We start from the raw sequence: 21,974 nt of genomic DNA, 5'->3' as shown, positions 1-21,974 counted from the left end.
CGCGGTGTGGAGGGTGGTCGGAGCGTGGAACCCTTGATGCTTCTTCAACAATTATCTTTTTAGCGTCGTCGGCATCTGCATATTTCTTAGCAGTGGCCAAGAGCGCTGTGACTGATTTAGGTCTCTTCCGGAGGAGCTTGTCTCTTAGGGCATCGTGGAAGCGGAGGCCAGTGATGAAAGCCTCGATTGCCTTGTTGTTGGAGATTGATGGGACCTTGATGCGCATCTCCGAGAAACGCCAAACATACTCGTGCAGTGGTTCGTCTTTCCGATCTCGGATCCATTGCAGATCGTACTTATTGCCGGGTTGTTCACAAGTAGCGATGAAATTGTCAATGAAGGCCTGCTTGAGCTCCTACCAAGAATCAAAATAGTTCGCCAGCAAGCTAACCAGCCATTGGTGACCTGCATGACCAACAGCGACTGGGAAGTAGTTAGACATGACGTGCTCGTCAGCCATGGCTGATCAGCACGCAGTTTCGTAGAGCATGACCCATAATTCAGGGTTTTCCTTGCCGTCGTACTTCTGAAGTTTTTCGAGCTTGAAATTCTTGGGCCATATGACTTGGCGAAGGTGTGGAGTAAACTGCTTCAGACCTGACAGGCCATGGGTGGTGTCATACTACATACGGCGGTGGCTTTCGTAGGATGCTCGATCGTCAGCTCTCTGGTTGATGCGAGCGCGCAGATCGCATCCACCAAGGTAATGGCGGAGATCGTTATTGCCATCGCGGCAATCTCGATTGCCATCTGGATTAGCTCTACGACCGTGGTTATCGCGGCGATTGTCGCGGTTGTCCCGGCGATCATTGTCCCGACGACGGTTGTCATTCTGGCCACCATCATGGCCATCGTTGTTGCACGAGCCACGTTGGTTGAGTGGCTGTGAATGACTTGGGTGCTGGCGGCTGTGGCTTGACTCGACGGATACGGATGGAGCCCGAGCTTGGTTTGCAATCTTCGCGGTCTGGGCCATAGCAGCCGTTAGATAGGCTTGTATTTCGTCGCGAACTGCTTGGGTTTCCGGGGTGTTCGGTAGCCATTGCATTGTCGCCATGGCGATGGCTACGTTGGCACTTGGAGTCCTGAAGACTTATTTGTCTCCCACCCTGTCAAAAGCGTCGTTGAGGTCACGTGGCTGGACCCTTATGCGCCGTGCCTCCTGGTCTGCTTCGGCTTCGATTTGTCGGTGATTAAACCGGTCAATGTTGCATGCTTCGCGTGCAGTCCTTTCTTGTTCTGTTTCGCCAACTACCGATGGTTCGTCATTGCTGACTATGTTGATCAAACCCCCTCGCCTTGGCAGGAAAGATGGGAATTGCGGGAATCTCGGGGCGTGATCCGAGATATTTAGATCGTATTCGACGCCTTCATCCTCGTGATGCTGGAGCTTGGTGTGGACAGAGGCATCAGATGCGGTGCCAGATGAGAAGCTAGAGTCACCCTCTTAGATCGTGTGGATGGATCCTTCACGATAATCTTCAATCCGGACCATATTGATGAAGTTGCATGGCTTCGGCCGAGGTCGGCGCATAAAACACAGATCCGAGCGGCGTTGTAGGTTGTACGCGTAGCTGGAAGTAGTATTTCGCAGGCCGTAGGGCTGGACCTAGTGGTTCTCCGTCGAGGCTTCGTACTCGGAGAGTCGGAGACCCGTTGCGAAGGTCGGCTGGTGACGAGCGGAGCGCCCCTCAGGAATAGATATGACCACGAGATCTGTTCCAAGTCGCGTAGGATGACTGGTCTGAGCTGGTCGGATAGATCTGTTGTGGGGAGCGGTTACCTGCTCATTAGGTTGACTTTGAATCGTACTTACCAGAGCTAAGGTTTCAGTGAGTTTGGTGCCGACCCGATCGATGGAGTCGAGCAGGTCGGTGTTGTCGATCTGCTTCCCTTTGTAGCGGGGAAGCGGATGACGGGTTGTCGGCGTGGCTGAAGGTGACGTAGGCGTGGTCAGAGCCAGATGTACTGTGGTCGGAGCCAGATCCATCGTGGTCGGAGCCATATCCGTAGTGGTCGGAGTCGTATCCATAGTGGTTGGAGCCGTAGCCATAGTGGTCGGAGCCGTAGCCGATGCAAGTGAAGTAGTGGTCGGCGCAGACTGAATCCACGCCTCCTCCGTGGTCATGGCGATGGCATCGTCGGAGCCGGTGGTCCAGGTGATCTGGCCGACGGTGAACGTGAGGCCGTTCGACGTAGCCATGGAGCCGGAGATGATGACCATCTTGTTTGCTTGGAGAGCAATACGCACACCCCCTATCTAGCGCGTCACTGTCGATGAAATATAGTCGGCGGTCTACCTAGGGGTATGCTCAAGATAGTAGATTGTCGGCAGACAGATGCGCAAGCCACAAACAAGACGGTAACGCAAGACGGACACGAGGTTTTATCCAGGTTCGGCCGCTAAGAAGGCGTAATACCTACGTCCTGCGTCTGATTTATATTGCTGTATGTCAATGAGAGATGTCTTTTAGAGGGATCCCCTGCCCGCCTTATATAGTCCGGGGGGCAGAGTTACAGATCTGGAAACTAATACTAGTCAGTTACAATTGCCATATGTGGCTGGATAAGGATTCCTATTCTAACCGACCAGGATCCTGCTTGATCGCCAAATCCGCCTTGACTCCTTGCGCGGGACTCCAACCAGGTTGGCTAGGCCGCACGTTGTCTTTCGGATGGACCGGACCCATCAATCCTGGCTGGCCCAAGCTTAGCCGTAAGGGTATAGGGGTTAATACCCCCACAACCGCCGTCGTCGTCGCCGCTAGTGGTGTTGCCATCGTCTTGTTCTTCAAGGGATCTGCGGGTGAGACATACAGAGTATATGTGAGGATTTTTTGTGTGATTTTTTCCCATGCGCACGCAACTAGATCCAGGCCTTGTTTAGATGCCATCCAAATTTCAAATTTTTTCACTCTCTCCATTACATCAATTTTTAGCCGCTTGCATGGAGTATTAAATGTAGGTAAAAAAAATAACTAATTACACAGTTTAGTTGGAAATCACGAGATGAATCTTTTGAGCCTAGTTAGTCCACGAATGGACAATATTTGTTAAATAAGGCGAAAATGATACTATTCATCAGATTCACCTTTTTTTTTACAAAGTGAACGAGGCCCCACACGGTGTCGGCTCAAAAATAACGGCAGGCACCGTACAACGCGAAGTTGGCTGTTGAATTCGCCTGGGAGCATGAGCCCTCGCCGTACAAGGCCTTACAGGAGATCCCTATTCGTACAGAACCTTTTTTTCTGCTTCGTCATTGACAAGGAACAACGTAAGCAGATTACTGTTTTCTATACTACAAAGTAGGACGAAGAAAAAACTGGAGACGACGCTAAACCAAAATCATATATATTTGTAGTACCTACCAAAATCAAAAGGGGGAAAAAAATCTGGAGACGCTGAAGTCGGTCGTACTTTGTAGTACCAACCACCCGCACAGAGAAGTACTATCAAACGTCTTAGCTGGAATGTATAAAATTATATCTAATAATGTAACCTTTATAAGTTACATATTTTATGGTTATTAATACAATTTTAAAAGATTTAACAATTTCAGCAAGTGGTACTGTGCTAGTACGGTGGACTGGCCGTTGGCAGTTGGCGCCTAGTAGTAGACCAGTAGCGACGAGACACGAGCATAGTACACTCGTGCTGCACCTGCACGCGTCGCCCTCCAGGCCGATCGGGTTGCCAACCCAACGAGCAAAATTTACTGCAGGTCCTAAACTTCGACCCTGTGATTCAGGTCGCCAAACTTCTAAAATGATACCTCCCCGTTTCTTAATATAAGCCATATCATTTTTAACACCAATATTAACACACGGCTTAGAAAAGAATGTGAGATCGAGAAAAAAAGGAAAACTAGGTCATCTTCTCTCTCTCAATCAGATTGCTTCCTAAATCTAATGGATTGGTTGGGGCATATGCTATGTACGGTGGAAAGGTTTCCAAACTAATCGGTGTAGGAGCTGATATGTACCTATATTTTGGAATTTTCTTTAGAAATCTATATGGCTTATATTAAGAAACGGAGGAAGTATTTGATAGTTTTTAAACTTGGCAGACGATGTTATCTAGGTTTCTAAATTTTCAAGGTGATCATCGCAGGTCCTTAAACTTGGCTGACGGTGTCGTCCCGATCCCTGAACTTTTAAAGTGATCACCGCATATCCCTAAACTTAAAAACGGTGTCATCCATGTCCAAATATAATAATATTAAAAGTTACCTAGTATCAAAAGCTTTCTTCATTAAAGTTACTTTTAATTTTAGTATTATTTTATAAGTTTTAATAGTAATATTATAGAAGTAACTTTTCTCTGTTATTAATATTACAACATTATTACTAAAACTTTTAATACTATAATATTATTATTAAAAGTTCTAATAGTATTATACTACTATTAAAAGTTGTATAGTATTATAGTATTAAAAATAATAATAGAAAAAAATTACTTCTATAATACTACTATTAAAACTTTAAAATAATACTAAAATTAGAAGCAACTTTTAATAGAAATTTTTTTAATACTATAGGAATTTAACATTAGTTTAATACTATTGATGATACATAAATATTAAATTAATTTTAGTAGTTTCTATTTTAGTTTAAACCTAATATATTTGTTATTGTAAATTATTTTAATATTTTAATTTATTTTTTGCTGATGTAAATTATTTTATATAATTTATATTTTGATGATAAATATTATATAAATAATGATTGAATAATTGACACATGTTGATTGACGTGTAACGTATAGTCATCATGCCATGCCAGCTTATAAAGTAGCTTAGACCATATTTAGACAGAAAATGATACCACTTGTCAGTTTAGGGACCTCCCATGATCAGAATGAAAGTTTAGGCACCGACACGACACCGCCGATCAAGGTCCTTAAAAGTTCGAGGACCTAGATGATATATCGGCTAAGTTGAGGACCGTTGGTGAATTTTGCTCCAACCCAGATCCCAATCCACCCCCTCGGCCCACGGCGGTACCACTGCGAGACCACTGCCCCTCCGCCGCCCTCCGCCGCCGCCTCCCGTCCCCATCTCCCTCGGACTCTCGCACTCTCAACAACAAAGGACGCAACTCATCCCCACCGCGAGCAACGCCAATGCTCCGGCTGCTACACGCTACAGCCGCCGCCACCGCTAGCTAGGCCCGGCCGGCTCCTCCCCTCCCCTCGCCGATGATGGACCCGGCCACGCCCGTCCTCGCGCTCTCCAAGGCCTTCGTTTCCTCCCGCACCAAGCCCTTCCTCCTCCGCCGCGGCCGCCTCCTCGCCCCGCTCCGCCGCCGCTCCCCCTTCGCCGCCTGCGCGTCCGGCCCCGCCTCGGCCCCCGCGCCGCGCGGCCTCGCCGTGCCGGGCGACCTCCTCCTCATCTCGCTCGCGCGGCTCGCGCTCCGCGGCCCCGGACCCCCCGCGGCACCTCGGCGGTGGTTCGCGAGCTTCTCGGCTGCCTCCCCGCTCGCGTCGGGTGGTCCGCCCCGCGGCGGCGGCGGCGGTCCGGGGAACAGTGATAGTGACGGAGGTGGCGGTGGTGGCGGCGACGGCTGGAAGCGCCCGCGTGCTTCCCAGGGAGCGGGTGTGGTGGAGGGAGCGGCAGCGCAGGGAGCCGATGTCATCGTCCTTGACGTTGGGGTATGGCTATTCCTGTACTACGAGTATACACTGATCACCTTCCACTCTTAAAAAGGGGAACATATTATGTGTGACATAGAAGGAATTTTTTAGAACTTTTTGAATAGGTTATGTATATATTAGTACTTGGCTGGTCAAACACTTGTAATTAGTACACACGGATTGTTACTGATGAGTACAGGCCCGATCTTCCGAGAGGTAGCCGGTAAGTTCGATTTGTGGAGATCTCGACGTTAGCGATCCGGCTTCAAATCAGACACGATTCGAACCCTGCAACCATTACACCACTGCTCCGTTGGTTATCAACCAAGCACAACTTGATTGACCTCACCAAGAAGGCTTTTCCTGCAAGCGAATCGAAGAGCACAAGCAAGAAGGTAAAACACGCAATCTGAAATTGCAAATATGAATGACGCGGATATCAATAGAGGATTCAAGAACTCAGTTCCAAAGGACTAATCGACACAGTGGAGGAGATCAAGAACGGGGGCCCTGGATCACTGTAAAAGGATTTGTCACCACAGTTACAATGAACGATTCAGTTTCTCGATGAAAAACTAAACTCTAAACAAAACCCAATTGTGTAGCAGCGGCGGCGGCTGTGTTTATAGTCTAAGACTCGACCTAGGGTTGGGGACGGCCAGGGGTTGGGCGCCCACAACTTGGGCTTAAGGCCCGACACGATACATGGCCAAGTTGGCCCAAATAGGTGACGCAGCACCTTGCCGTGGTCACACAGAATGATCCACGGACCTTCTGGAGCTGGGACCAGATCCAAAACGACGGCGTCGTCGTCCCCTTTCCAACGCATCCAAGAACGGCCCGTTTCGATGTCGTATGAGGAAGTTATGACCGAAACAGTGACGACGTGTCTGCTGAATCCGAGGGCGACGTGGCAGCTGAGTTGGGAACGAATTGGAACTTGGGGAAGACCATGGCGTCGGTGTGTCCAGCGTGGCGATGTCCTCATCATCCTCCCCTTCTCGAATTGGAGTCATCCTCCCCTTCTCGAATTGGAGTCATCCTCGACTCCATCTTGGCGATGTCCTCATCAGTTACTTTACCCGCTTGTAACTGGTTTTTCATATTTAGAATTGGATTGACATAACAAACATTCTCATAGCACCAAGACGATCATGAATCAGCAAACAAATCACCAATGCTACCGGTGGTAGAACCTGCTGTATTATCTCTTGTGTCAACAACCCATCTAACCAGCATTGTTTCTGGGGCAATTACTAGAATCTCCAACCAATTAATATTTGTTCTGAATTAATAAAAGAAATATAAGCTGTCATTTGTGTTCATGTTTGTTCTTACATGCTACGATTTCTCATCACCATGTAATCTGTAGCTATATTAGCCACTTAATTAGCTTCATTGCAGGGAATGTCATGTGGTGGATGTGCAGCAAGCGTTAAACGCATTCTGGAGAATGAGGTTAGCTAAGTTAGATCAACATGCCTCAGATATAGAGCTTTTGGCCAAGTGCTTATTAGCTCTCTACTGTTTCTAGTTGTGCTTGTAACTCTGTATGTGCCTGGATTTTTCAGCCCGAGGTGCGGTTAGCAACTGTTAACCTTGCCACTGAAATGGCAGTCGTCTGGGTAGTGCCCGAAGATAGAGATGTTCAGGACTGGAAGGAGCAGTTGGGTGAGAAGCTGGCCAATCAGTTGACAACATGTGGTTATAAATCCAATCTTAGAGGTAAATGTTGCAATAATTGGTCAAGTACTGTCAAAGGGCTAAACTTGTACGTTTTAGTTGGGAATGATGGAGCAGTTGAATAATGGATAGCATTGTTAGTTTGAAACTTTGAATAAAGAGCTCAAATAATACCTTTTCTCTTCAATAGAAAATGTTGACAATCATAACTCGAATCTCTTAAGCATCTGGATGTTCTTCTTTATATATTAAATGGAGAGATGAAATGGTGATTTAGAATTCCTGTTGCTTGTCAGTCAATCTTGTCTTGAGATACATGAATGCAAAGTCTTCTTTGTTCACATGATACTCTTGAGCACAGACATGTTACAAATCTTTAATATCCACTTGTTGCAGCTATGTATGTTCAGTCTTATGCAAATGTCTATTTTATCTGCAGATTCTTCAAAGGTCGGTTCACAAACAGTTTTCGAAAGAAAGATGCAAGACAAACTTGAACAGCTGAAACAAAGTGGTAAAGTTTTTTGTTGAGACGAGTACCCATAGCTTCTCCCAGTCCATGATGTTTTTATAGGAAATTTTGCAAGCATACCACTGTCCGCTGGTCATCATCCCTGTTTGCTATTTTACCATGGCATGTCTCAATGACAAGTGGGTCCTGGTGCCACCAGCCATTGAGACATCCAGTGCAAAAATAGCAAACTGGGGTTTGACCCATTGGTATGTTTGCAAAGTCCCATTTATTATAATACAAAGTGTTAACTTTATATCTGACACGATGCCCTGTTTTTTCTTCTAGGTAGAGAACTTGCTGTATCATGGGCATTATGTACGGTTTGCCTTCTGGGACACATGTCTCACCTTTTTGGAGTTAATGTGCCATTGATGCACCTCATTCATTCCACTGGATTTCATTTGTCTCTGTCAATATTTACATTTGTCGGTCCTGGTCGAAGACTAATACTTGACGGGCTAAAGAGTCTGTTCAAGGGGTCTCCAAACATGAATACGCTGGTTGGTTTAGGTGCTTTGTCATCGTTTGCCGTGAGCTCAATTGCAGCCTTCATTCCAAAGCTGGTAGCTCCTAGTCTCTTTCTCTAATTTTTTTTGGTTTGTTGCATGCTTTGCAGATATTGTTGGTCAGTTTCATAGTTTAAACTCCTTTTGTTACCCTCTAGCTCTATAATATGCTACATTAATTTGCATCATGGCATGTGGCCAATGTGTCAGTAGTTTGTTTATATCATTTCATTTTCCTGCAGGGGTGGAAGACATTTTTTGAGGAACCAGTTATGTTGATAGCTTTTGTTCTTCTTGGGAAGAATCTGGAGCAGAGGGCAAAGCTTAAAGCTACCAGCGATATGACTGGACTGCTTAATATTCTTCCATCTAAAGCACGCCTAATGGTGGATAACGATGCTGAGAAATCATCATTGATTGAGGTCCCATGTGATACTCTTGCTGTTGGGGACTTCGTTGTTGTGCTACCTGGGGTGAGTACAGGCTGTAAAGCATGCACAAACATGGGTGATAGTTTCTGTTTCCTTGCTGCATGTGGCTTTCACTACTCTTTACTTGCGTACTAAACAGTAAACATGCATGCATACTGTGGCAGCAGTTACATATTCACATATAAAAATTCACTCATATGATGAAATCTTTTATGAATGGTATGATGCTCACGCTGATCTTGTTGGTATGATCTTTTTGTTGCTTATTTACTCACCATACAGGATCGCATCCCAGCAGATGGTATTGTCAAAGCTGGAAGGAGTACAGTTGATGAATCAAGTTTGACAGGTGAACCTATGCCTGTAACAAAGATAGCAGGGGTATGTATGACTCTAAATGCCTTAGTTTTTTCTTAACATGAAGCAACTGTTCTTATCTCATTATCTGGCTTGCTGAATTCAAGTAACATCTCAGTTTAGCATCTTATTGTGCTGAATATTGATGATTCTCCTCCTTTGTTAGGCAGAAGTATCAGCAGGAAGTATTAACTTGAATGGTAAACTCACTGTCGAAGTTAGAAGACCTGGTGGTGAGACTGTCATGTCTGACATACTTCACTTAGTTGAAGAAGCCCAAACAAGGGCAGCCCCTGTTCAACGATTGGCTGACAAGGTATAATATGTGAACTGATTCGTACTCTTATGAAAACTAGTAGTTTGGAGTTATGATGTTCAAAGCTCATTTATGCCTTTTGTCCTTCTAACCAAATCATCTCCATGGGATAGGACTAGATATGTCGGGTTCATAAACCCGGGGTCCCTTATGAACCGACTTCCCAACAAAGGCTCGGCCCAATAGACAACGTCGCGAGCAACGCGCAACTCATGGGCCGGCACAAATACCTAGACGACAGGCCAGAAAGACGATCCAATCTCCGACCGGAAGGCCTGGCCGAGGAGGAACGGCACCCGCTTCCGACTCCGGCCCACCTCTCCGACCGGAGCGCTCGCTTCGGTCTCCAACCCGCCTCCGGACGGTCTCTCCGACCGGAAGGCCTGGCCAAACACCACTTCCGACTCCGACCCGCTTCTCCGACCGGGGATGCGTCGAACCCCTGCTTACAGCTCCTCTCCGGCTAGCGCAATCAGAGCCGACTGGAACCAACCGACCGGGGACACCCGCGCGGTAAGGACCAGGAAACGGACGGAGAAAGTAAGGCAGGGCGCACAAGTCAAACCGCAATACCAGAGACCGTACCCTGTGCACCTGCCAGGCAGTAACCTGCGACCCTCCTGGCACGACAGAACCCAAGCAGTGTTGTAGGCGCCGACATTTCCCCTACAGTGTTGTGGGCGCCATCAAACTCCCATACCAGACAAATACGGTAAGGCTCCCCCCACATGCCTCTGGGCATCAACACTGTTGTGGGCGCCGACATTTACCTTACCAGGCGAACACGGTAAAAACCCTCAGATGCCTCTGGGCATCAACAGTATAGCGGGTGCCGACATCTGCCATACCTGAAGAAGACGACGCAACCTCCCACATGCATCTGACATTCGACAGTATTGTGGGCGTCTACCATCATCTTGTACCCGTCGGCGTGGGCAACAATATTTAGCAGCGAACGTACTCTCTCCTTCTCACTTGTAAGGCCATCCCCTTCATCTATAAAAGGGGATGCGCTCTCTTCCAACAGTTAAGTTAATTTAGATCGATCAAGTTCACTAGTACACAACAACAGAACCACCAGGTTCAAACCTCGAGCACACGCTCGAACACATAGCGCATAGCGGGGTTCCCGTCACTCTCGGTCCCTCTGACCAGAGTCCGACTGGAGCTCTTGTACCCCCCATCTTTCTCTTTCTCGTTTGTAACTCCACTGCAAACTTCGGGCACCTGGACTTAGGAATAAAGTCACCGACCGACTCAAACTGGACGTAGGGCACGTTGCCTGAACCATTATAAACCTTATGTCATTGAGTGCTAGGCCACCTCCGATCACAACGTACGGCAAAACTACAAATATTTACGTGTTGGTCACTTTCTGCACCGACAAGATATGTGTGAATATCATGGTCAACAGTAGTTCATTGGTTCTGTAGAGCTTTTTAACAGACAAAGTAATGTCAGAATATGGGTGGTTGGTTCATCTAATTGTTTTTTACTCTTTGGTATGGTTAATATTTAAAATGGCTTATTTTAGTTGGAGCACTTCTTCCTCTATTCAGGCACTCAGTGCATTCCAGATCAATGGAAATATTGGTCCCGTTATTCTTTTGGTACTACCTCTTCCATGTGTTGGTGCTTGTGGATTTTTTTTTGAACTTGTGGAATTTATTTGATTGTCCGTACTGTATTCTGGGCATCACTGATGGATTATGGCTGCTTTGGTGGTGTTTCCATGTGGATGGGTTTAGTAACAGTCTTAGAGGCCCTTTCTTTACCACATTATTATTGTGACCTAAATTAGTAATAGTTTTGCTCTATGATTCAATGTCAATTTTATTTTGACACAGGTTGCAGGGAACTTTACATATGGAGTCATGGCACTTTCTGCTGCTACTTACATGTTCTGGAGTATTTTGGGTTCACAACTTGTATCTGCTACTATCCAACATGGAGGTGCAATGTCTTTGGCATTGCAACTTTCTTGCAGTGTTCTGGTATGATACAAGGAAGATATGTTATAGCACCCTTGCTTTGGCTATTTTACTTTGAATGAGCGAAATTTCTAGTTCCTAAAACTAGGTGGCTAGTATACGAAGATATGCAAATCCTTCATTTTGAAAATGAGGTTCTGTTGAGCAAAAGTATGTTCTGATTTCAACTGCAGCTATTGCTTTTGAAACTAGTTACTCTCAGGATTCAAAATTAGAATTGTTTCTTATAAAAAAATATAATGGGTGTGACTTGATGAAACATGCTTGAGTGTTGATATTTGAGCCATCATGTGCATTAAGAATATTTAGTTTCATGGGTGTTGTCTTGATGAACCACACATGAATGTGCAAAATCCCTAGCAGTTTTGGATCCTGGGCGTTGACATTTGTATACGTTAAATTGATTTATGTTGGACTGCAGTGCTTGTTTTCTCTGTAGAGAGAAAAATGTCATCCCCGTGTTATCATTCTGGTGTCTAATTCTGTAGATTGACTATGCCTCTTCAAAAGCTAGTAATATTGATCCTCATTTGCAGGTAATTGCTTGCCCTTGTGCTCTTGGGCTTGCCACACCCACTGCTGTACTGGTACGAAACAAATGATATTCGAAATTTTTGGTTGAAATATACATCACATCAATGTTTATTCAGGTGTCGTTTTGCCAGGTTGGTACTTCATTAGGTGCAACGAGAGGACTTCTTTTACGTGGTGGGGATGTTTTGGAGAAGTTCTCTGATGTTGATGCCATTGTGTTTGACAAGACTGGAACTTTAACAATTGGTAGACCTGTGGTAACTAAAGTAATAGCTTCCAGAGGCACGGGAGATGGGAATACAAAGTTGAGTGTCTCTTATGTACTCTGGATTTATATGTTGTACTTAATTACCCTAGGTTTCTATTCTGATATACCTACTTTGGACTTCACATCTGATTGAACATCTTTCTGGAGAACTTACCTGTGAATAGGGTGCGACAGAATGCAGTTTCCAATGTATTTCCATTGAAAATGTGCTATATGTCTCATGGTTTTTTCTCTGTAAACCTAATGTTAATAGATGTCAAAGTGAAGATTATTTCTAAGACTTTCTTGTTGACAAACCATATTCCTGTCATCAGGGATTTGGGGGCCAACCAGTGGACAGAGGCTGAAATTCTGAGTTTTGCTGCTGGAGTGGAATCAAATACAAACCACCCGCTTGGAAAAGCCATCATGGATGCTGCAGGGGCTGCCAATTGCATCGTTATGAAGGTAGTCATAGCAGAAATGCGCAATAAGTGTGAGCTTAGAATGACCTTAGTATGAAGTATGAACTAAGTGGTTATTCTGCAAGTTATAAAAAACTGGTTCAGGATAAATGTTTTCTCCACCTGAGTTATAATCATGTATTTCTGAACTGCAATCTTATAATCAATAATAAGATGTTTCCCATACTTGCTCCGGACTTCTTCCAAACTTTCTTGACACATTATTATGGAACGGGATGACCTATTTTATATTTTTATCTTTTCACACTATTTATTCACTTGTTGCAAATTTACCTTTCTTGTTTTTGCCCATTACTTATGCGTGTTTCACAGGCAAATGATGGATCCTTCATGGAAGAACCAGGATCTGGTGCTGTGGCTACCATTGGTGAGAAACAGGTTTCTGTCGGAACATTAGATTGGATTAGAAGGTACAAACGAATTTCTTATTCTACAGCTATTCCCTGTGCTAAATTCACTAACAACATGAGACACTTTTAATCGTCTCGTGTTCCTGCTATACCTTCTGTAAGTGCTATCTGTTCTAAACTCTTCTCCACGCACTAGCTGTCATGTGCAATTGTATGTTGTACCGATTGGAGTCTGTTCACTAGTAAAATTGTAACGTTTCAGGCATGGGGTCGTTCACAATCCCTTCCCAGAAAAAGAGTATTTTGGCCAGTCTGTTGCATATGTAGCAGTGAATGGTGCTCTGGCTGGTCTTATTTGTTTTGAGGATAAGCTCAGGGAAGATTCTCGTCAAGTAATCGACACTCTATCTAAGCAAGGAATTAGTGTATATATGTTATCTGGGGACAAGGAAAGCGCTGCTATGAATGTGGCTTCTGTTGTTGGTATCCAGGCAGACAAGGTAACATCCACTGAGTTTTGTTGTTGTATTTTGTACTTGTGAATGGTAAATTTTCCCAGTTTGCTGTAGTAAAGTGGCTTAATTCTCTGGTGTTTGGCATTAAAGTAGCCAGAATGAACATGTTATGAGGTTGCTTGCTATCTCTTTAGCTTTTATGTGCACCAATTACATCATCTGTACCAATCTTGGAGATGCACCACAGATTATGATTCTATGAGTTTCAGATCGCTGCAGAAATTTTAGTGACTATTGTTTTGAATTACCAGAAAAATATGAAGGCATTTGTCATCAAGTTGCCATGTCATGTGCTCCCTTTTTTTTATAAGGTGTGCATGCACTCCAAGATTCAAACTCCTTAATCTTTGACCAAGAATTAGCCTAAGAATTGTATAGGTTGTAGAAGATCCTAACATGATCGATTTTGGCAGATGTGGATTCCTTCTCTATGTACCCACTCATGTGGTACTTCCTACGATTAAACTTATCATATAAGATACATCTGTCTAGATATCGACATACACATCTAGAAAGCCATGTGCTTTGGAAGCAGCTCATACATTAATGGTCACTGTTGAAGGCTGTGCCGGGTTAAACCATGCCCTACACTTTGTAAAGGAGGGAGTATAACTTAGGAAGACAAACTTCCCAAAGTATAAATATGTGAAATCACTTAAATGTTATTCTCAGTCAACATCACCATCCACTTGAAAATGGTCTGTTTGTGAAGTGCACATACCCCCGCTTCATATTTTAATAAAACAAGAGCACAATTTGTATATAATAGGTCATTGGTTTATAAAATGAAAAATAGGTGGAAGCAGGTTCATAAATAGATAAACAAAATATCTGGTAATCAGATTTAAACTGACTGAAGCACAAAAGGCAGCTCAGGAAAAACTGTTTCTGTATCTTCCATTTAGATTGTTTTTGCTAGCATGACTTTTTATTGCCATTTCAGCATGGTTCACTTATCTGTGTATGTGGGAAAATGTCTTAGGTTCTTGCTGAAGTTAAACCACATGAGAAAAAGAAGTTCATATCTGAACTTCAGAAAGAGCACAGGTTAGTCGCCATGGTCGGTGACGGCATTAATGATGCTGCAGCACTAGCTTCAGCTGATGTTGGAATTGCAATGGGTGGAGGTGTTGGGGCAGCCAGTGATGTATCTTCAGTTGTACTTTTGGGCAACAGGTTATCCCAGGTGATTTCTTTCACTACAGTTTGGAATTTTCTGTAGTAACCAAGTGTAAAACATTGCAGTTGTTCCTTTTCATACCTGACGTTGCTGGATAACTCAATGAAATACCTTTTCCCCTAGTCCCCTACCAGTATGATTCTTAAAAACCTGCCCCTTCGATGCAGCTTGTTGATGCTTTAGAGTTGAGTAAAGAGACCATGAAGACGGTGAAGCAGAATCTTTGGTGGGCTTTCCTGTATAATATTGTATGGTTCTATCTTCTCTCTTAGAGATGGCTTCTTTTTTTAATCTAACAGATTAGATTTAAAATGATAATTTCTTGTACTTGCTGAGCATTTTGGAATTATTATTGTAAATATTACAAAGCGTCCTAGAAAAGTGAGCCAATGGGTATATTCTGCAATGTTTGCTGTACGTTGAATGTGGTATAGGCTGTTAACCTCGTCATCACCAAAATGCTCTTAGACTTGAATTTCATATTTATTTTGACATGTACCTCTTTATTACCAACGTAGATTAGAAGTATACTTCAGTACTTCCTGCTCTGACTTCTGCTGGCGCATTCTCATATAGTTAATCGCTTTGCAGGTTGGACTCCCCATTGCTGCTGGAGCATTGCTTCCAGTTACGGGGACGATACTGACACCGTCAATAGCTGGAGCTCTAATGGGTTTTAGTTCGGTCGGTGTGATGGCCAACTCGTTGCTTTTGAGGGTGAGGCTGAGCTCAAGGCAGAAGCAAGCGAGCCAGGCTAACACCAGGCGAGAGCCACAGAAAGCCATCTCTGATGGTCCATCAGAAACTACTAATGAGGCTGAGAAAAATTACTCATCGAAATGGAGTACCTGAGTTGTTCGAATTGACCATGTTCATTCATGATGATTTGGACACGATTCGGTGACATGGGCCACTGAAAAGACCACGGTTGGGTGCCAATGCCACGGATTCCTCAGAAGTGTATGTACGGAGCAAAGGTTGGATAGTGTGTCATCTAGCTTCATTAGTTGTCTAGTTCCCTTGGCCATACATGGTAGTCGTCAGTTGAACAAATCAAAACATTGGCTGGCTGTAGGATAGGATAGCTGAGATCAGCTCCTGAGGTTTGTTAGGTCTTCATGGTGATCTCTCTCTCTCTCCATGTATGCTGCTGCACTGCACAACCTTTTATATATGTAACGGTTCTGCATAGCTCTTTGTAGCTTGTTTTGTTCATTTTTTTTTTTCGCTCAACCTAAAGTTGGGATTGTTTTCAGCTGAGGTGGTGTGAGTGCTGTTTTTCACGGCGCCTCATAGATCAAGCGAGCTCGTTGGCTTGCGGAGTATGACAGCTAGTATTCAGAGATGAAAAACATGAGATGACAGACAGCCTGTCACTGGTTGTTTTCTAGGCTGATAACTGGTTTGTTACGAGAGAAAAACATTGTTGGCTGACTGATAAGCCCTGACTGAAACCAAAAGCAAACAGACTGAGATTGACACTCTTAGTTCTAGTAGCTGCCACTTGTCAATGAATGCACACACGTAGGGGCTTATTCATTTTTTTTAAAAAAAAACAAGCCGGGCCGGTATTTTAGCTGCAGTGAGCAGTCTGCACTCTGCACCATATAGGTTTGGTGCTTGCCTTCCACAAGTTGCCACACCTCGTGTGCCCAGTTCAAACGATATTCAATTCAATCAAATATTTCAAAAAAAAAAAAATATTCAATTGAATAACCAAAAAGTCAACTGTGCATTATGTAGCCCCCCCCCCCCCCCCCCCCCCCCCCCCCCCCCCCCCCCCAGCAGGATGCTCAGCTATACAAAGTGATATGCTATACTATCAGAATACATTGTTACATGCTTTACTACTACATCGTCACCTGTATATGGTGTTTCAGCCAACAAATTAATAACAATGAAGCTACAAACAAGCTAAATTTACTGTTTGAAACGTCATATACATAGGGCTAGAGAGGGAGTACTACGATTCCAAATGCAAGCCAAACTTCTGTCTTGGCCCAGCTATAACATATGTATGGATCCACTCGCATAGTTGAGGTTACCAGATTCATCGTGGAAATACTTATATAACACCCTCTATTTAAAATAGTTTACTTAACCAATATTACAAATTTTAGTGCCATGTTGTCTCAATGATAACTACATTTACAATACAGAGGTACTAGTTAATCCTCTATCACATGTCACATGCCTTTATTAGTACACCAAACATCTTAAACCTGAGACTTTGTAGAGCTCCAATTAGCTAACATTATAGTCAAGTGCTCTGCTACAAACGAAATGTAACAGTTGTACTCTTGTATACTACCACAAACCGTTAGTACGTTACCATGCAAACCTTATTTGACAACTACATTTCCAGATAGAGAAGACATGTTACTAATGAGCCGTGGTACAAGAACATTGAGTTCATGGATTTTATTACTGGTTACTAAAGAGAATGAATAAAGCTAGAGCATCTGATAGCAAAAGGACTCACTCAACACTACCAGAATATGAAAACAACATGATAGAGAAGCAGAATAGTTTGGTTCACCACTACCACCACATGATCAACAGGACCCACGCTACTCATAATTGACACCTCCATTCCTGTACAGAGATTATTAGCCATGTACGAGTACCATTGTCACTATGAGTACACCCTTCAGCATCAATGCCACTCAACACCATGTTCCAACTAGAACTGATGCAAACCATTTGCCAACGGGGGTGGGGGTGGGGGGATAAGAACCAACATAACTTGTAAGGCATCATTGTGCAAAAAAAATCTTACCAATCATGACATCCATCTGGAATTTCATGATTTGATTCAGAACCTTTTCGAACAAAAATAAAGACTGCATCAGGATGGTCACTGTCAGCAGCACCAGCATCAGCATCGATACAATATCGGCATCATCGCATCATCAGCCGCACCATCGCCATATCAACACCAATGACAAAGACTAACAGCAAGACATCATCCACCATAGTCGGTCCCGCGCAATACCATTCTACCAGTAAACAGCAACCCATCTCACGAACAGATAACTAGAAAATGCACAAATGTTTTGTCAAATTAATATGATGGTAGCAAGAAACTGATGCAAATAAAGTAGATGATGCAGTACAAGGGGGCATGAAAACACAATAGAGGTCAAAATACAAACCAACAGCATATTTTTGACAACTGGAAAACACAAGCCATTAAAAGAACAACTAGCAACCTTGGATAGCGGTTGATTGCTACTTCCATTGTGCTCAATCAACCTTCTCAACGTTCTGCAATCCCATGGGAGTACTGTTCTTTAGGCATCACCAGATCAACAAGCTTCATTCCTGACGTAAATTTGCTTTCAAAAGTAAGATACATGAAATGCATGGGCAAGAAACTACATAGCCAGCAGTTATACACCAATCTAACCTTGCCATCGCTGCCTGGGCTGTGGGAGCTTGCACGCTTTGGTGATGGAGAAACACTACGTGACAGAGGTGAATCTTTTCCATTGGTATGCTTTTCAGGAGTGGGGCTCCTCCGTGGCGGTGGGCTCTTGTGAGGGCTAGCACTACGCCGGGCAGGTGAAGCACTGTTGAAAGAAATCAAATTAGAATTTGGGAACATGTTAAGAATAAGAAAATGGTGAAACTGCAAATTGGTATTGAGGCACCTATGGTATGAGCGGCTTCTACTCCTGCTTCTGTTCCTACTCTTGCTCCTGCTCCTGCTCTGGCTTCTACTCTTACTCCTGCTCTTGCGCTTGCCATCATCTCTTCCTCTACGACGACTTTTGTGGTCAGGGCTTGAACTCGGACTTCGGCTTCTACTTCTGCTCCGACGACGATAGTCCCTGTCTCTATCACGGCCATGCCTTTCTCTACTCCTGCTCCTGCTGCGACTTCGCCTTCTATGATCTCTGTCTCTGTGCCTAGTTAGAACAACACATGCACTATAAGTTGCCTAGATTGCTGATCTAGTAAATCAAAATGAAGGCAGTTAAGGATTTGCTAAACTGATATATTAGAAATAATGCTTCTCCCAAATAAGGTGAAAGCAGTGTTACTACCGACAGTTTGCTTCACTGCAACAAAAGCAAAGGCAATATTCATGTCGACACTTAGTTTCAGAGAAAGAAGTGAATGACTACAGCACAGGCCTGGAGGGAGGGGTAGTTAACGGAGCAAAAAGAGGGGGGGGGGGGGGGGGGGGGATACCATGAAACACAATTTAAAGTAATAATGTGAAAGGAACTAAGGTCTTCACCTTGCCCTTGGGCTACGGCTTCTTGACCTGTCTTGTGATTTCTCAACCCCCTCTTTGACCCTTCCTTTGTGGCTACAGAAACAAAACAAAAAACAAAGCAGGGACGAACTATGGTGACCTGATTGAAATAAGTAGAGGATAAGATAAATGGATGCATACAGTCTCTTGCACACAGCTTCTGGAGATATAATAAATTCAACGAGAGAAAAAAAACTATATTCTGTAACAGAGCCTAGTACATGAGATTGAATACAAGTGCTGTCTTTGAATTGTATGCATTTAACTCAACAAACTGTTTTACACATGCTACCTCATGAATGCATATGGCAGACTAGATGTACACAATGAGTATTGTATGAGTACTGGAATTTTACCATAAGAAAAACAAGCTATATATCTTAAAGCTAGATAAATACAATGCTCGACTGTTCATACAAATTATTTGACAATTAATTCTGTCAACCTATTTTCTGTATCAGTATCCAAAAAATATACAGAGAAGGATAAGAATTTCACCGATTTTGTTTCTAGAGACTCATTTTAGTAGTTTTGAACTAAGAACAAACAATCTCCAAAATGTTCATTCACATTATCAAGACTAAATGAAATAAGGCATAACTAGTATTATTGGTATGCGCATGCCAGAAGATTAAACTAAAACGTGTTTGGGTAACAAGAGATAGATAATCAGTCATCAACCATCAACAAGATCACAGACAAATAAAAAATCAAGACACATCAACCTAATCATATTCCTTGTTGTTAGCATATAATTATTGCCACATCAAATAAAGAGTGGTTTACAACAAATGAGATAAGCAACATGGTTCATATTGTTATGTTAACTACATAAACACCACAAGTAACAGGATATCAACATACAGGTGTGCCTACTCACATTGGCTCAGCATTGGGGCCGTACTTTGCAAACTGCACCATGATGTTCCTCCCATCCACATTACGGCCTGCACAAAAGAAAACGACGCTCAGGCACAACTATCAATAGAAGTAGAAGCCCAAAATCCCCACAGGGGAAACACGGTTAAAAAGAAGAGCAAACCCCCACCATCGAGCCGATCTATAGCCTTCTGCGCCTCGTCTGCGTACTTGTACCGCACGAACGCGAAACCCCTCGAGTCCCCGGTCCTGAGAGCCACAAACAAACAAAACCTGAGGAAACAGCCATCGAACCACCGCCCGGAAAATTCAAACCGACGCCTCACCTCCGGTCCCTCGGGATGAAGACGTCGACGACCTTGCCGTAGCGCTCGAAGAGCGGGAAGAGGTCGTCGGCCGTGGTGCCTGCGAAGCGGATGAAGACGAATGCGAGAAGGAAGCGATTAGAGAGGGCGCCCGCGCGGCGGCGCTGAAGGGGCTAGGGTTAGGTCTCGCTCACGGAAGCTGATGTTGAGGACGAGGAGCGAGAAGGTGTCGCGGATGTCCGGCGGACCCGACCTCCCGAAGTGCGACATCGCGGGTCCTCCTGCGGCGCCGCCTCCGACGACGGTGAGGCCTAGGGTTTATCGCTCCCCCGCGGGGGAGAGGGACAGCAGCGGAGTCGGGTGAATGCAAGTGGGCTCAGCGAGAGGGAGAGCTTCTTTATCCGCTAGCTGCTTCTGCTTGCGCAGCAGTGCAACGCAGCCAGTCGCGCGAGAAGGCCGCCGAGGCCTGCTGCCTTTTGAGGCCCAGACCTGGACGGCAGAACGCGATGGAAGGCCCCGTGTCCTCCTCCGCCTTCGCCGACCAGCGACAGCGACTTGAAATTTTGCCGCAAGGAGTGGGCACGGTCGCACGGATTTTTTTTTTTTTAAAAAAGATACTCAAAACAGTTTATATCTCATCCTATTTTTATCAAGGATAATAAAAGTAGCCACCATTGATATACAACTTGAAAAAAGCCTACATACAAAAATTACAATAAATGATTTGTACAGGCAAGATATAGGTAGTATCGAAGAGCCTAAAGGCTAAGGACTTCGACTCTCCGAAAATACGAGAGGGCGAAGCATATCGAAAAGCCTAAGGTTAAAGACTTCAATCCTCCGAAAATACGAGAGGGTGAAGCATATCGAAAAGCTTAAGGGCTAAGGACTTCGACCCTCCGAAAATACGAGAGGGCGAAGCATATAAAAAAGACTAAGGCTCATGATTTCGACCCTTCGAAAATATGAGACGGCGAAGCATATCGAAAAGCCTAAGGACTCAAGACTTTGACCCACCAAAAATACGTGAGGGCAAAGCATATTGAAAATTCTCAAATCGGCATGTTCTTATTATTTCACTGAGAACACTCATCTCTTGCTAGCATGCATTTGTGGGTTTTTACTTTGGGAAGCCTTTGCGAAAGGGCGTTAACAAGGCAATCCTTTGTACCCCATTAAACTTTATTTAAATCTTTCCCAAGACAAGCGGTCTTAGATCCGAATATCGAAACAAGCATTTGACTGCAACAAGGCCTGGATATCGATAGGACCAGTTGAGTTAAAAGATTAGGCTACCGAATTTTCGCTAAAGTTCTCAAATTCGCTAGCTCAACCTCAAAAGCATAAGGGCTAAAACACTTTGATCCTCTAAAAATACGCGAGGACGAAGAAGAGAAAAGCCCAAGGGCTAAAAACACTTCGACCCTCCAAAAATAAGCAAGGGTGAAGCCAAATGAAAAATCTATGGGCTTAAGGCTCCTACCCAACAAAATACACGAGATCGAAGGTAAATGAAACAAAAAACCTAAGGGTTCAAAATTTCGACCACCAAAGTTAAAGCAAGGGTGAAACTAAAATAAAATGCCTTCACATCCATTTTATACGTGAACGCATCCATCTGCATCATGATAGCCATTCATCGAATAAGCATTTCGCATGAGCCGTAAGGGGCACCTTAGCATCATAAGGCCCCCAATATCGGCAGAAACATACTTGATGAGATTAAAATGTCCACAGTCGTAAATCGCCGCACATATCCTTTTCGTTCTCTTCATACACAGAG

General features: G+C 44.2%; 2 protein-coding genes across 3 annotated transcripts; one reads left to right on the top strand and one right to left on the bottom strand.

The window, feature by feature from the left end:
• The first annotated feature begins 4,936 nt into the window (after window positions 1–4,936).
• On the top strand, window positions 4,937–15,958 carry LOC136500818 (copper-transporting ATPase PAA1, chloroplastic-like). Of its 2 annotated transcripts, none has more exons than XM_066496265.1 (17): window positions 4,937–5,652; window positions 7,039–7,092; window positions 7,206–7,359; window positions 7,757–7,831; window positions 8,117–8,394; window positions 8,580–8,810; window positions 9,051–9,149; window positions 9,292–9,441; window positions 11,289–11,435; window positions 11,969–12,019; window positions 12,098–12,270; window positions 12,549–12,681; window positions 13,011–13,108; window positions 13,311–13,548; window positions 14,546–14,749; window positions 14,911–14,969; window positions 15,335–15,527. In XM_066496265.1, the coding sequence occupies exons 1-17, from the start codon at window positions 5,200–5,202 to the stop codon at window positions 15,387–15,389; spliced, it is 2,652 nt and encodes an 883-aa protein (XP_066352362.1). In that variant the 5' UTR covers window positions 4,937–5,199; the 3' UTR covers window positions 15,390–15,527. The 2 variants fall into 2 exon arrangements, with proteins under 2 accessions (XP_066352362.1, XP_066352361.1); XM_066496264.1 differs by having other exon boundaries at window positions 4,938–5,652; window positions 14,911–14,991; window positions 15,335–15,958.
• Window positions 15,959–17,787: 1,829 nt separating this feature from the next.
• Window positions 17,788–20,580, bottom strand: LOC136500823 (serine/arginine-rich splicing factor SC35-like). Its single transcript, XM_066496274.1, has 8 exons — window positions 20,386–20,580; window positions 20,213–20,291; window positions 20,056–20,135; window positions 19,888–19,954; window positions 18,990–19,061; window positions 18,397–18,654; window positions 18,153–18,315; window positions 17,788–18,067 (listed from the first exon to the last, which is right to left on the bottom strand). The coding sequence occupies exons 1-8, from the start codon at window positions 20,459–20,461 to the stop codon at window positions 18,062–18,064; spliced, it is 801 nt and encodes a 266-aa protein (XP_066352371.1). The 5' UTR covers window positions 20,462–20,580; the 3' UTR covers window positions 17,788–18,061.
• Window positions 20,581–21,974: the final 1,394 nt, after the last annotated feature.

The sequence above is a fragment of the Miscanthus floridulus genome, chromosome 13 (assembly GCF_019320115.1).
Source record: "Miscanthus floridulus cultivar M001 chromosome 13, ASM1932011v1, whole genome shotgun sequence".
Taxonomy (NCBI): domain Eukaryota; kingdom Viridiplantae; phylum Streptophyta; class Magnoliopsida; order Poales; family Poaceae; genus Miscanthus; species Miscanthus floridulus.
The sequence above is the reverse complement of the archived record's forward strand: the minus strand, read 5'-3'. Positions and strand labels throughout refer to the sequence as shown.

Bases quoted from the DNA above. Each gene is read 5' to 3' on its own strand.
- LOC136500818 (XM_066496264.1), top strand. From the start codon at position 5,200: ATGATGGACCCGGCCACGCCCGTCCTCGCGCTCTCCAAGGCCTTCGTT. The intron at 7,093-7,205 runs GTTAGCTAAGTT...TGGATTTTTCAG, and splicing joins AACGCATTCTGGAGAATGAG to CCCGAGGTGCGGTTAGCAAC. The intron at 12,020-12,097 runs GTACGAAACAAA...TCGTTTTGCCAG, and splicing joins CCACACCCACTGCTGTACTG to GTTGGTACTTCATTAGGTGC.
- LOC136500823 (XM_066496274.1), bottom strand. From the start codon at position 20,461: ATGTCGCACTTCGGGAGGTCGGGTCCGCCGGACATCCGCGACACCTTC. The intron at 19,062-19,887 runs GTGAGTAGGCAC...TTGTTTCTGTAG, and splicing joins GGCCCCAATGCTGAGCCAAT to CCACAAAGGAAGGGTCAAAG. The intron at 18,316-18,396 runs GTGCCTCAATAC...TTCTTTCAACAG, and splicing joins AGAAGCCGCTCATACCATAG to TGCTTCACCTGCCCGGCGTA.